Here is a 15,250-nt window from a genome sequence, read left to right on the forward strand (position 1 = left end):
AGAACAGCCATTACATTTCTAGATTCACGGTCCGGTCTTGCTGGTTCTATAGCCAGTTCTTCTTTAGCCAGTTCTCTTCAAATTTAAATTTGGGAATTCCCATTCTGCTTGGCCTTCCAGTTAGTTCTTGGTTTAGCTTTTTCGCATCCCGCTTTCCTCCATTAGTCTGATTCTTTGCCACACTTCCTTCACACAGTCCTAGAGGTGGACTGTTTCCTGGTGCTAATCATTTTTTAGAGCCTCATACACAACCAGAACTTTTCTTTAATCGATTTTCAGAAGGTTCTCTTCATCAGCTAATGAAGTCATTGGAGTTTTAATTTCAGCTATTCTGATATTCTCCTCCCAGGTCAAAATTTAGCCCTGGTTTTTGCTCAGAATGATTCCTAATGAGTTCATAAAATTATGGGCCTCTGGGCAGGCCAGCAGGCCCCCTGTACAAGCCAGAGTGGGCAACTGCTGAGCTGGAGGGGCTCCCCTTACTAGGGTATTGTTGGATGACTTGCTGTGGTTTTCTTTCTTTAATAAGGAGAAAGACCAAGTTCACTCCCATGAGCTACAGAACCCTTCATAATTTGGCCCTGACTACCTGCCCAGCCTGGTGCCCTGCCAGTCACCTGTTCTCTTCAGTGGCCCACCATGCAGCTCTTTGCCTCTGAGTTTTGGCTTATGAGATTCCCTGAGCCTAGAAGGCATCTTGCATCCCAATCAGCCTTCAATCCAGCTCCCTCAGGAAGCTGCTCTCCTGCTGGAGTCAGGGATTTTATCACATTCCCTGCGTCCTCCTTGTCTGCTATGACAATCACCACAGATGGTATTGTGTTACTTTACTTAATTCTTTGAGGTCAAGGGGTATTTTGCCATCTCTGTGGGTCAGCACACAGTGGATGCTCAACACGCTTAAATCCTTTTGCATTTGTATGCCTACTTCACCAAAAGTGGAAGCTTTACAGAAGTTGCATAGACTTGTCCAGATTTTCCAGGATAATCTAAATGTCAAAAATATCTTGTCCCGTTGTGAGGTGATGTGTCCCTTCCAGTTTTGGTTCGGAAAACATGATTGCCAGTTTTATAGATTGCATGAAAGTTGCTTTGGAATCATTTCAGTGAAGTAATGCCAGGTTTTTTAACTATCAGAGTCCTTAGTGCTTGGAGAGGTACAGAGGAATGGAAGATTTTGTTCATGAGCTTATGGAGCACAAGATACAAGAAAAGCATTTAAAAATATAACTTACTGTGTGTAATGTGGCAAAATAAAATTTTTAAAAAGTTAAAAACATACTAATATATCATCAACATATGTCAAAGGTTTTTTTTAAGATTTTTAATGCGAAAACCAGCAGAATGACAAAGCTGGATCCAAGGAGAGTGCAAGAAACTGATACTTGCATAGCAGGAAAACAAATTTAGGAATAAGATTGCAAATTTAGATGCAAAACTAGTTAATTCCTACAGGGCAATAAAAACAAAGCCTTTGAGATTATCTTTTTTACCAGACAGAAATCATCTGCAACTTATCAATTTTTTACAAGTTAACATCTGACTTTACAGAATGTGGGCCTAATCAGTAGTAAATAGAAAGTCAAACAAATTTCTGTTTCCATAGAGCATCAGATGACCTTAAGGTGGGCAGGTTAGACAGTGCTGTAGTATTTTTGCCTTGTTTTCAAGTTTTGGGTGATTTTTCTTAACAAATAAGTCATCCAGGTTCAGGAGCTAAAAGATGGCTGGATCTGAGGTGAAAAAGAGTCCTTGGTGAAGATAATTTTAAGGTGTTTTGAAATGGAATTGTGAAATTCAGAAAGGAAGAAGGTGGTAAGAAGCAGAAAAGGTGAGGCATGGCAATTGCATTCAGAGAAAGCTTCCCCACCCTCCAAAGGCATTTGCCAAAAAGGGAGTGGGTGTTTTTCTGGGGTGGATGATGAGCTCAGTTGAGTGGGAAGTGAAATCCCTTGGAGTAGGAGGGAGCAATTGGTAGGAGGCTTTGAAGCTCATGTTTAAGAAATTTGATTTGGGAGGGCTGGCCCCATGGCCGAGTGGTGAGGTTCGCTTGCTCTGCTTTGGTGGCCCAGGGTTTTGCCGGTTCGGGTCCTGGGCGCGGACATGGCACCGCTCATCAAGCCATGCTGAGGCGGCGTCCCACATGCCACAACTAGAAGGACCCACAACTAAAAATATACAACTATGTACCGGGGATGCTTTGGGGAGAAAAAGGAAAAATAAAATCTTTAAAAAAAAAGAGAGAGAGGAATTTGATTTGATTTGATTTGATTTGAAAGACTATTGGACCAACAAGATACTCAGAGAAGATGATTGTCACTGGGTAGGAGGCTGTGGCTGAAATCAAGGCCGAGTGTGGAAGTGGAGCAAAGGGAGAACTCAGTGATACCACAGGAGACCTGCCAGAAATTCATAGTGAACTTAGAGCAGAGGAAAGAAGAAAGAGCAATTGAAGGTGGTGCTGAAGATCACTGTCCTGGTTGAAACTCTGAGAGCTGGCTCAGGTCCCCTGCTGTGTTGGACCAGAGAAGCCAGGACTGGCCAGCCAAGCTGGGGCCTTCTGAGGCTGCCCCTGACACCCACCCGGAGCAGGTGGGGACAGATCAGACCAGAAGACCATTTGAAAATGACTTTGGCTTCTCTTTGTGCTTTCTTTTTCTCCTGATTTTTACGTTTTATGTAATATTTAATGTACGCAAGGGAATACATGACACATTTGTGTATGTTATGAGACACAAACATTTGAGAACTCCCACCTCCCCACCCAAATTTCCTTTGTGGTTTCTTTTCCAGTAACAGGAGCTCACTGATGCCTAACTTAAAATAGAGGATGCCTGAGTCATCACTAGTTTGCCATCCTGTGTCATTCCGCACCTCCTCCAGATTCCCTTTCCCCAGGAAGGTGACCCAGAACCCCCTTGAAGTACACGAGGCTGTCCCTGTGCTCGAGCTAACCAAATGAAGGTGCCGCCTGGTGTTTGAGTGGAGTGATTTTAGGCACCAATTTGCCTGTTACAATTCTTCCTACACTTCTTATGTTATTGCTTGCATTTCAGGGCTTCTGAGTTGAAGGGTGTGGTTGACAGCCCCAGATCCTTAACTGCTCCTCTGGGTGACTTGAATGGGGGTATTGATATTTTAGGTCCTGAGAAAGCAGTAGAGGTCACAAATAGCAGAATGGTGGAGAAATGAAAAGTTATCTCCTTATTGACCTTCATGTTTGATACTGGTCTACATTTGATTTTTAAAAATTATTTTAATATTTTTTTCATTATTAGAAAAAACATCCTAGGAGGGTAGTTAGCATCATCAGCTTGTAAGCAGGACACTTGTTGCTCAAAGATACTTGTTGGGAGTTAGATTTTGTGGTTACCTCCCTCACCCCCTCTAGTTGTGGTCCATCTCATTCCCAGCGGCCTACACACATCACACACCGTGCTTATTTCTGTGTTCTTAAGTTTGTTGGGCAGCTCTAATTTGGAAGATAAGTCAACAAAAGTAAATGAAGAAAGTTTAGGTGAATATCCTTATTATCTTGGAGATTAGGGACTTTTAAAGTGTAACACAAAACCATGTAATTCCACTACACAATGTTAAGCTTTGTGTACAGTCAGTTCTGCTGTAATGCAATGTGTGCATTCCTAAAAGTCACTGCACTGTGCAAAATCATGCAATAAAAACCACAGGGCTTATGGGGAAAATGGGATTAGGATCACAACTCTCAAAAACCTCAGAGGTGATGAAAAAAGAAAATAAATAAGTAAAAAGACTTTTAAAAAAAGATAAGAACCTCATAAAACAGTTTTACAGGTGTTAAGTGCCTAAGAAATATATAAATACCACAATAAATATGGTACTTTACCTTGAAAAAGACCTGAGGTTTGCTTGTGGAATTGGACATTGAAAGGTTATAGCCTGTGAGTTATTGTGAAGTGATGGAAGGAGGGCTCCCTAAAGTCGAATGGAAAGTTCTGACCCGAGATGTGGATGGATAATGGTTTATAACACATGCAGAAACCCAGCGAAGCTGGTAGATGTTTGGGGTGTGTGTGTACGTGCCCTTTGTGTATTCCTATGTGGCTCATTTCAGCATTTTCTAGTGTTTCTCTCATGCATAAGTAAACACAAAATTCATGTTATGCTCAAATTGTTTCCTAATATATCCAATGCATTGGAACAAATTTGCATTTTCAAAACAAGACTCAAAGCAAAACTGACTGTCAAAAAAACACTGAATAACATGTGCCGGCTAATACTAAGTGCCACGCACCATGCTGTTGATTCTGTGGGAATTCTCTTGAACAACCCTGTGAGTTCAGTATAATTGTTAGCCACATTTTATAGATGAGAAAACTGTGGCTCAGAGAGGTAAAACTTGCCGCATGTTACAAGGTTAGCACATGGTCACTCTTTTTATTTTATTTTTTTAAAGCTTGGCATCTGAGCTAAGATATGTTGCCAATCTTTTTTTTTTCTTCTCTCTTTTGTCATCTTCTTCTCCCCAAGCCTCTAGTAATAGCTTCTGGTTGTGGCATGTGGGATGCCGTCTCAGCATGGCCTGATGAACAGTGCCATGTCCACACCCAGGATCCGAACCAGCGAACCCTGGGCTGCTGAAGCAGAGCATGTGAACTTAACCACTCGGCCACAGGGCCGGCCCCCATGGTAACTCTTAAATCACCATGTTGTTCTTTTTCCTGAACAAATTAAAAGAGAAATAACAAAGTGGGGCATATATTTGCAAATATATAAGAAAGAACAAATGTCCATAATATATGAACATTTTCAAATCATTAAAAAGAGACAAATAGCTCAATAGAAAAATAGGCAAAGGTCAAGAGCAGGCAGTTTACAAAGGAAGAAATACAATGGCCAATAAAATTGGGGGAGACATTCAGCCTTAATTAGTACTCTTTCATGCAAGTCAAAACAATTAGATATTGTTTTTTCCCACTATCTGATGGGCAGAAATAGATGTGTGGAAATGCTGGCAGGCGCGTAATAGATTGTTATAACCTTTCCAAAGCACCTGGCCTTTGACCCAGCCATCCAACTTCCAGAAATTTATCCTAAGACAATAATCCAATAAGTGGGAAAAGATTTTTCTAAGAGTTGTTACTAGTGCTGAAAAATTGAAAACACCCATCCATCATCACTAAGTGGTTAAATTCTAGTGCATCAATACAATACAGTACTGTGGGGCTCTCAGAAAGGATAACGTTACATCCAGAATGGCTGGCACTGAACTCTTCATGTTTTATTAAGCAAAAGAAACAGAGTACCAAATAGCATCTTCAGTGTAATCCCATTTTTGTAAAACCATTTGCATATGTGTGCATTGCTTGTGTGTGCAAGCAAGCCTTGTATAGAAGGAGTCTGGAAGGACACACATCAAGACACTGACGGTGCATGTCTCAGGGAGGTAGAATTGCTGGATGATTTTTGATTTTTATTTTTTTCATTTACCTTTTTTCTAAATTTTTCTGTAGTGAATATGTTACTTTTCTGATTTAAAGAAGAAAATTACTTTAAAACATTGCCTAACACAAGGTGCATAGTAAATACAAAATATAAGAGTAAATGACCTTTGTAAAATAGTTCTCCCAGCACCTAACAGGGCTAGGTAACAAACGCCCACTACAGGATTGTTGACTGACTGACTGACTGACTGACTGGCTACAGTTTGGAGACACTGTTACTCTATTTGGGGCACAGATTCCTTCTTCCTGGCCAGAATTACTCCAACCAGATTTCAGGCTACCTCATTCTCAGGTTGATGCCACTAGGCTGAGCTAGGCAAAGTGATTTATGTTACCTCTAGGTCACAAGCTTCATAAAGTACATGTGAACTTGAGGTCTCTTTGGATGAGGCCCTGGTTGAGCTACAATGCACAAGTGACAGCCCGAGCCTCTAATTTTGGTTACGTGATTTTAAAGAGACCAACACCCACATATAGTTTCCTGGGACCCAGCTTACTTTATTAAGCAACTTAACCCTTAGTTTAAGAAGCAGCTAAAAAAACTAGAGTGTGGCTTGGGTGGGGGAGGGTGACCGCCAGGAGCACCTCTGCGAGGTGAGTGTGGGTTTGCAGGCCTTGAAGGTGGCCTGCCCATCTCCAGCTCTGGGGGCCACAGCTCATCATGCAGGCACTGGAATTTCTTTTCAAAGCTTCATGAAAGCTGTGCCTCCTCCCAGGCCTCCCTCTCCTCGGTTTCTGGGCTCCCTGTGGAAATGAGAGCCTGTATAATCACAGCACACGAACGACTGGAACAGGGAACAGCAAGGAGACGTTAGGATGCTCCCCTGGGGTGTAGCTCGGTTTCACAGAGCAAAACTGCGCCTGGGGTAGGCCTCCTGTGTCTCCTTCTCCAGGCCTCGTTCCCGTTGGTGGGGCCTCCCCCTCTCTGTCACTACAGACCAGATGGGGTCCCGGGGAGGCCCTGTGCACCCTGCTGGAGCAGTGGCTCAAAGAGCCTCTTCCCATTACTTCTGCCTTCGAGTGCTCCGTGTTGATGGGCCCCTCTACGCCACTCAGCCCAGTGCCCATCTGCCTGGCTGCAGATGGCTCCAGTAGAGCTTGACATGTGTGAGTTGAAAAGGATTTTTTTTACTTTAAACATTCCTATCCCATCTGCCTACACACTCTTAACCTGCTTTGTGACCTCTGCAGGTTACTTCACCACACCAGCCCACGTCTTCCCCAAGGTCTTGAAGAGCTCTCGACCAGGATGAGAGAAGTGGAGCCAAGTGCTCTGTGTAGTAGGTGCTCCCGAAGCACCACTGATAGGGACCTTTACAAGGGTCTGCCCCTCACCAGGCACTTGCATAAATTATTGTATTAATCCCCACAACCAAGAAGCCAAGTGAATATCCTTAAGGCAGCCTTTGGTGGTGAGGAAACCGCGGTTAGAGAGAAGTGACTTGCCCACCTTCACACAGCTGGTTAGGGGGACCCCTTGAGACCCACCTAGTGCCAAAGCCTGTGCCCGTCTTCCAGGCCTCTGGCCTCTTTGGCTTTCTACCCTCCTTAGCTTTCCATGGATTAAAACAATCAGCCAGGGAGTGACATTCTTTTGGCTCACAAAGCAGACCTCTCTGTTGATTCCCCAGAGTTGGGATTTTATGAGAAAAGCTCAACAAATTATTAGGTTTCTCTTAATCATTTTCTTAAAGCTTTTCATAATCTTGAGTTGTACTTGGAACGTGTCAGCTCTAAATTGTGTTTTGTTTACATTTTTTGCTGAGTTTGAGGACATTTCTTAGTTTAATCATCTACCAGGAATTGGAATTGGTTGGTACAACTTACAGTATCTGTGGCAATCTGCCCGATTCTTCCTCCTGTATACAACAGGTTGAGTGGGGTCAGAGCAGAGTGTTGAGGTGTTGGGAAATACTACTATTACATTGTCATTTAATCCTCTGAGATGCTGTTTTGGCAGCAGGTTGAACTAACTGGACACTTGCAGTGCTGAACTGCTAAACTCCAGTTATCCTGTATGGAGGTTACACTAGAAACCCCCAGTAGCTTTCTGCTTGCCTAACATCAGGCTCTTCATAGCCCAGACCCCCCCGCCCCCTGCCCCCCAACACACACACTGTTAGAGGCCTGGGAGGGACTTGCTGGTGGAGGTTTGGGAATGAATGGAGATGGTGTTTTTGCTTTTTTGTTTTGGTGACCACATCAGAGCATCGTGTGGGCTTGAGTGTTTGGAAGGGAGGGTGCCACAGTTCAGGAACAAGCAGTAGCTTCTTGGGAATGCATTGGAGAGGAAAGAGGAGGGAATGTGGACAGTGTGGAGAATTGTAGATCTGAAAACCCCTGGGACGAAGCTCAGGCCCCAGACTCCTCATGGGGACCAGCCCTATGAGGAGGAAGGAGTCAAGGCATTACATCATGGGTTAAGTTGAGTTTTGGTAAATCTTTGGGAGGATGAACAGGGGAAGAGTCTCTGGACGCAGGCTTGAGGCTCTTTGGGCCGGGTATTTGGGGGTCCCAGGTACTTGGAGCGTGATCTAGAAGGGAGGCATGGTCTCTAAGTGGATATCCCCTTGGCCTCACAGACTCGGTGCCCAAAGGGAAGGGACACAACCAGAGGAGGGTCAGAGTGGGCCCTCTAAAGCATGGAGTCCAGGGCCCGGGTTGCTCTGCCGTGACCTTCTGGCAGTGAGTGCACTGTGGTGTAGTAGCAGAACACAAAGCTGGGAGGTGGAGAACTGATTCTAATCCTGGCTGTGCTCTGATGAGCTGTGTGACCTTGGCCAAGTTATTTCCCTGTTCTGGACTTTATGGATGGTTTTTCCATCCATTCCACCTCTAAAGATCCATGGGTCAGGGGCCATCAACTTCATCATCCTTGTGTAGTCCTGAGGGTACCAACAGTGCCCAGGACTATGCCCATCTTGGAGAGAAGGCCAGAGCCTGCCTGTGGTGAGGAGCGAAGGCTGCCTGGGGTGAAGGAGAGTTAGGGTCTGGCACAGCTTTGCAGCTGTTCTGTTCTGCCATGGGAGCAGTGCTGAGACTGAAGGTGTCCTCTGAGCTCTAAAGCCTTAGGACAATGACTACCCACTTTCTGCCCCAGTGTCCCCAACTGTAGAATGAGACCAGCAGTACTCTCCAGAAGCAACACTCACCTAGCACAGAGGTAGCTCCTATTAGGCCTGATACAAACAATCAGCAAAGTGGGAGAAAGGGCCTGGAGGTGGGATGAGGAGGAAAAAGAACATCAACTGATGAAGTCCTGTCCTGTCATCCCTTGGTTGGTCATCTTGGTCCAGGTGATTCCCCATACAAGAGGGAGATGAGGGTTTGCTAACCCATTTCTGATATAGTCTTAGGAAAGCCATTGGATTTTCATGCCTCAGTTTCTAAGCAAATTTGAAAGTTAATTTATTTTTTGGATGGCAATAAAATGACTCCTTTTCATTTGTTCACAGAGATGCTGCAGTTTGTCAGCAATCAAGTGGGAGAATTCCCGGACTTGTTCTCAGAGCAGCTGTGCAGCTCCTTCTCTGGCAGTGGTGGTAGTGGCAACAGCAGCAGCAACAGTGGCGGGGGCAGCGGTGGCAGTGGTGGCGGAGCTGGGGACCCCTCGATGCAGCGGTCCTTCAGCCAGGTCCCATTACCTTCCTTCTCTCCCTCAGCTGCCTCCCCCCAGACTCCAGCCCTGCAGGTCAAGGTTCCCCCCACTACTGTTCCCACGGTTCCCACTCCGCCGAGGGCAACTCCTGTTCTTCAGCCCCGCCCCCAGCCCCAGCCCCAGCCTCAAGCTCAGCTGCAGCAGCAGACAGTAATGATCACCCCGACATTCAGCACCGCTCCCCAGACAAGGATCATCCAGCAGCCTTTGATATACCAGAATGCAGCTACCAGCTTTCAAGGTGATTCAGAAGTCAGATATGATAGTGACTGGTTGGTTCAAAAGTTTATGTGACAATTTGCAGACATTTCTGAGGTAGACTGTAAATAGTTCTGTCCTCTTTGGGAATGACAGAATCTATCAATTTGGTCTCATCTAAGGGAGTTTTTGGTAACTAGCAGTAAGAACAGTGGTGCAGGAATGGTTCACTTTCTGCCTCTTCAAATACCTTAATATCTACTTTGCCTGCTTCAAGGATGCTTGGGCAAAGGTTCCAGCAAGCATAGCAGATGCAGGGCTGTCCTGGTAACTAGAGCAGGAGGCTTGAATAAAATTAGTCTTGACACTTACCCTGGGCACCTATAGACTGAGAACCATTCACTCAACAAACATCTCCCAAGGATCCACTACGGAGAAGAATATGACTTTTAACATAGGTGCTACATCTCTGAATAGCAAGCCTCATATTCGGCCCTCGGTGTGTGTCGAGTGAATGGCTGTCTGTGTTGTGCTGCGTCTGTTCCAGTGCCTTTTCATCAAATTTCCCTCTGACCCTGTGGGGAACCCTGGGCGGGATTAGTGTTGCTTTGAATATCAAAGCATCTGACAGTTCTTCAATGGGCTTGGAGGATTTGGGAGCCGGGGGAGGCATCAAGGCTAAAAGCTGAGACAGTCATCCTAAAGTACACTTGCCCTCCATTTCGTGGGAGGAAATGAAGCCCCAGGGAGTTGTTGGTTCCTAACATCTGTCAGTTCCCTTGCTAGGGTTAGTCATTTGCTGGTTAGCTTCCCTCACCACCCCAGCACCCAGAGTAATAAAATAATTTGTACTCATTCCCTCAGAAATTGATGCAGCCCTGATAGGATGTTCTCGTTATCTAGACCAGCTCGTAAATGGCTGTGCATGTCTTCCTCAGCAGCAGGTGGGCGTGGGGATCATGAGGCGCTCCGTCCTCGGTTATTGCTGCAGCTACGGTGACAGAATGCATTCTTCATCCGTGTGACTTTTTTCTCCTCTTCTCCCAAGTCCTTCAGCCTCAAGTCCAAAGCCTAGTGACATCCTCCCAGATGCAGCCAGTCACCATCCAGCAGCAGGTGCAGACGGTGCAGGCTCAGAGGGTGCTGACGCAGACGGCCAATGGCACGCTGCAGACCCTCGCCCCGGCCACGGTGCAGACAGTGGCTGCGCCCCAGGTGCAGCAGGTCCCGGTAGGTGGCTGGCAAGGATTCAGGGAGGCGTTAGTTGGGGCTGTCGGCTGGTCCTCGGTTGAAGAGGTGGTCTACAAACTAGGGCAGGTAGGGGCACCTGGACCCTGAGAGGCACCAGTGAGCTGGTGTCTAGACCTGGCTGAGATCGCATTTGTAGATGTACGCTAGCTCTCACATACACCTAGTAAATGCGGGTTATTAACTCGTTTACACATAGAACGGGTATAAAACTAGAAAGAAATGTGTCAGAGTGTTTTTAAGTCATGTATCGTAGTGGGCTATATTTTCTTACTAATGAACTAATTTATCTTTAAAAAGTAATCCAGGTTTATCATTGTTGCTTCTCAGCCATGTTCCTGGCTTTCCTGAATCTGTCCAAAATCAGACCTCTCTCCCTCTGCCATCCACCCCAAGCCATGCCTGCTCTGCCCCTGCTAGGCCACTGGCACTGCTCTCCTTGAAGCCTTTCATCCTTAAAACCAAGACCCTCTTTAGCTATAGTCACTTTCTCCCTCTCAACCCAGTATTTGAACTGTACAAATTAGCCAGCTTTTGAAATGGCTTCTATGAGATTTCCTGTTTTTTGATTCTCACTTTCATGAAAATTTTATTTTCTCATTCTCTCTTGGAGGGTCGATGCTATAAGAAGCTAATGCAAAATAGAAAAATAATGCTACCTGCCTTTTCTTTGCCTTCCTTCTCCATCCAGGTCCTGGTACAGCCTCAGATCATCAAGACTGATTCCCTTGTTCTGACCACATTGAAGACAGATGGCAGCCCTGTCATGGCTGCAGTCCAGAACCCTGCCCTCACTGCCCTCACCACCCCCATCCAGACAGCCGCCCTTCAAGTACCAGTAAGAGCTACCTTCCCCCCACCCTCCTCCTCCTTTCTTGGAGGTGTCAGGCCTCAGAGATGTTAACAAAGCCTCTACATACTGAGTAGGTGCAAAGCTCTATGGAGTGTATCAAATTGCAAATGTTCCCCCCTTTTAGTTTTTTTTTTTCCCTTTGAGAAGTACCACCAATGCATGTTATGTGGAAGTACGAGGGTCTATGAGGGAGACAGAGGTACAGTAGAGGAGCCCCAGTTCCTGGGCAACAGCTCCACACAGGACCATCCCCTTCTTAGGTCCTTCTGATGGAGGTTTGCCTTCTGAAGGACCCTAGGCCCGTCAGGCGTGGGGGGCTCCGAGGTGAGGGACATGGGAGGCACCCATCCTTCAGTTGTAGAGTCTCAGCCACTTTCAGCGTCTCGTGGAAGAGAGTCTAACAGAGTAAAAGATAATCAAAATTCAAAAGTAGGCTTTATTCATAAAAGCCAAGAACTGGAAACAATCCAAATGTTCTTCCAAAAGAACTCTGATACGTGACAACTACATGGCTGAACTTCAAAAATAGTGTATTGACCAAAAGATGCCTATCACAAAAGAGTTCATGCTGAAGATTCCATTTATATGAAGTTCAAGAAGAGGCAAAACTAAGCTGTGGTAATAGAAGTCAGAGCAGTGATTACAGAGTGGGGAAGGGGCCGGCAGTGCTGGGAGGAGGCATGAGGAAGTTTCTGGGGGCACAGAGATGGGCTGTCTGGGTCTGGGTTATCTTGGTTACACACATTATATACACACGTAAAAATTCATCAAACTGTACACTTAAAATGTGTTGTTTATTATATATGAATTATTTCTTGATGGCTGTGGAAGTTAGCAGCTTTTTATTTGTTTGTTGACCATTTGGCTATTGAGACCATTTACTGAAGAAAATAAAACTAAAATTAGTACAAATAGAAACAGAGAAGGGAAAGCAGAGTTGAGGGGAGAAAAAAGAGGGAGCTTGTATGGTTCGTCTATTTATTTAATAAAATGGCCCTGATTGAGTGTCACCTCTGATCCCGAGCCTTTTGATGGCCAAATTGTATGGGGAAATGTAGTAAGTTACTTCACTGCTATGTGAGAGGAGAAAATGTGTCATACACCAGGAGAAATTTTTCCTTAGGGCCAGAGGCTGTAGTGCGCTTTGTGTGAGCTCAGAGGTGGTTACTGGATTGACAGCAAAGCAGACTTTGCTTTGTCTTGTTTCTGGCACCCCTACCTCAAGGGTTAAGACATATTTATCCACATTAGTCTTATTGTGGTGTGATTTATCAGCGTTGATTCTGAAAGGGGCAGGTAACTGAGATATTGTGGCTCCTAAGGCTTCTTGACTTAACTATCCCAGGAACGGTGTCAGACCACACGAAGTGTTGCCAGGAAATGCTGTGTGTCCAAGGCTAGAAGGTGTGGGTTGTGAGGTTGCTTTACTCAGACTAACCAAGGGGTCATTCTGCCCTGTGTCTGTGCCTGTTCTAGACTCTGGTGGGCAGCAGTGGAACCATTCTGACCACAATGCCTGTGATGATGGGACAAGAAAAAGTGCCCATTAAGCAGGTCCCCGGGGGAGTGAAGCAGCTGGAGCCCCCCAAAGAAGGAGAAAGGCGGACGACACACAACATCATTGAGAAGCGGTATCGCTCCTCCATCAATGACAAAATCATTGAGTTGAAGGATCTGGTCATGGGGACGGATGCCAAAGTAGGTGGCAAGCAAAATGGTGTTTGGTGCCCTGCCATCTCCCCTCTACCTATCTTTGCCATAGGAATTTAGGGAAGACCCAGGCCCAAGCAGAGTGAATTCAAGAAGAGTTAGAGGTGCTTTCTTATTAAAGCATCTTGGTGTTTTTCAAGATTGTAAAATATTAACTAACATAAGGGGACTGTTGGGGATTAGTAAGGCAGGGCCCTGTCTGGACCTTGGACTCTGCTCTGCAGTGATCGTAGACCCTAGCGTCACGAGCAGAGAGATGCTTGCCACTCACCAGGGGCCAGGTACACAATTGTGTGTGCCGTGGAGTCAGCTGATGGCATTGCTGGCATATATTTAATTGTGTTCAGGAGTGGCTAGCAATATTTTTACCTTTTAAGGAAGAGAGAAAATGCAGATTGGGTCTTTGACCAACAGTGAACAGAGAAATTGATTTTGCATATATTTCTGGTGTTTCTGTGAATGTGTCTTCTGGCACATAGGAGATTTTACCTGTTATCCGTTTGTCTTCACCTCTATTTTGAAACAAAATTTCATATTCCCTGTAGCCTACAAATCTGAGAGGTACTAGTATGCCTTTGCTGAAGATAACCATCCAGCAATGCTCTGGGTTTTGTTTGTCATTTGTTTTCCTTAAAGTTTGTTTTGATGCTAGGATTATTATAGGACGTAGAAGTAATATTTAATGTTTATTTACTGTCGCTATGTACCAGGCCAGGGGCTAAGCTCTTTACACATATTATCTCATTTAGTCTTCACTGCAAGCCTATGATCCATAGACCGTCATTATCTCCACTTCACAGAGTAGGAAAGTGAAGTTCAGAGAGATCAAGTAACTTGTCCTGGGTAGCACAGCTAATCAGTGGGAGAGCACCTCCTACTCCAGAGCCATGCTTTCACTCCATGAGCTCTCGGCCTCTGCTCTCTTCGCTGTGCAGCCTGCACTGATACACTGTTTTTTTCACCTGTCTTCCTTCCCAGATGCACAAGTCTGGCGTTCTGAGGAAGGCCATTGATTACATCAAATACTTGCAACAGGTCAATCATAAACTGCGCCAGGAGAACATGGTGCTGAAGCTGGCAAATCAGAAAAACAGTGAGTGTGCTCATTGAGAAAAGGGTCATCAGCCTTCTGGTTGTAGGAGAAGTCCTGGCTGGGCACTGGGGAGGGCCCACTGATGTGTATGAGGTGCCTTCTGGGGTGAAGCAGGAGCAGGGACCATGCGCCTCCCAGCCCAGCCCAGCCCCAGCCCAGGTGGGGCTCTTTGAAAACAGACTGTTTGCCAGGTGGGGTTTTCTTTGCAGAGTTCCTGAAAGGCATCGACCTAGGCAGCCTGGTGGACAATGATGTGGACCTGAAGATCGATGACTTTAATCAGAATGTCCTTCTGATGTCCCCTCCGGCCTCTGACTCAGGGTCCCAGGCCGGCTTCTCCCCCTACTCCATCGACTCTGAGCCAGGAAGTCCTCTGTTGGATGATGCAAAGGTATGAGGTTTCGAAAGCCCCCGACCCCTAGAATCTCTCCCATCTCCCCTAAGTTAATAGTGGGGAGGCTGCAGACAGGGGGCCAGGCCAGGTTTGCAGGAACAGGAATTCTGTGAAATTAGCCCGGTCTTTGAGAATAGAGAAAGAAGACAGCCCCTACTATTTCCCCCACAGAGTCAGTTTAACTGGTTAAATGTAGTCTGGTTTAACTGGTCCTTGCTGAAAGGGCTCATGAGAGAGGAATAAGGGCCAGATCCAGAACGAGAACACAGCAGCTGTCCTGTGGGTGCTGGGAGCTGCTGGAGGCGCCTCATTACTTCCCTCCGCCTGTAATGGGCCTGGCAAGACGACTTTGTGAGGCTGATGGTTGATCTAGGACAAGGCTGCCTCTGGGTCCTCTTCTGAAAATGGTTACAGTTTGCAGTCTAACAAATAACATTCCAAGCAAGGGCCTTTAATGGTGGAAGAAAGCCCCTGGCAATTGTTGTTTAATGGAATTAGTTAAAAGAGGCTTGAGCCTAAGGATCTGCCTGGGAACCTGTGGAGACCACTGGGTTCTGCACTGTATTTTGACATTGGCGGTTTCTGACTCTGAAAGCATAAAGTTCCCTTCTAGCGT

The 15,250-nt window shown here is 45.8% G+C and overlaps 1 protein-coding gene across 4 annotated transcripts in view; it reads left to right on the forward strand.

The window, feature by feature from the left end:
• Positions 1 to 15,250, forward strand: part of SREBF2 (sterol regulatory element binding transcription factor 2) — a 58,632-nt gene that overhangs the window by 15,474 nt on the left and 27,908 nt on the right. For 3 of the 4 annotated variants that reach the window (XM_023631221.2, XM_070253728.1, XM_070253729.1), the window contains 6 exons: positions 8,936 to 9,379; positions 10,385 to 10,566; positions 11,276 to 11,422; positions 12,914 to 13,135; positions 14,126 to 14,240; positions 14,450 to 14,631. In XM_023631221.2, coding sequence (XP_023486989.1) covers positions 8,936 to 9,379; positions 10,385 to 10,566; positions 11,276 to 11,422; positions 12,914 to 13,135; positions 14,126 to 14,240; positions 14,450 to 14,631 — 1,292 coding nt within the window. The remainder of the gene's footprint in view (positions 1 to 8,935; positions 9,380 to 10,384; positions 10,567 to 11,275; positions 11,423 to 12,913; positions 13,136 to 14,125; positions 14,241 to 14,449; positions 14,632 to 15,250) is intronic. The other variant, XM_023631222.2, reaches the window with a different exon arrangement.

The sequence above is a fragment of the Equus caballus genome, chromosome 28 (assembly GCF_041296265.1).
Source record: "Equus caballus isolate H_3958 breed thoroughbred chromosome 28, TB-T2T, whole genome shotgun sequence".
Classification (NCBI taxonomy): domain Eukaryota; kingdom Metazoa; phylum Chordata; class Mammalia; order Perissodactyla; family Equidae; genus Equus; species Equus caballus.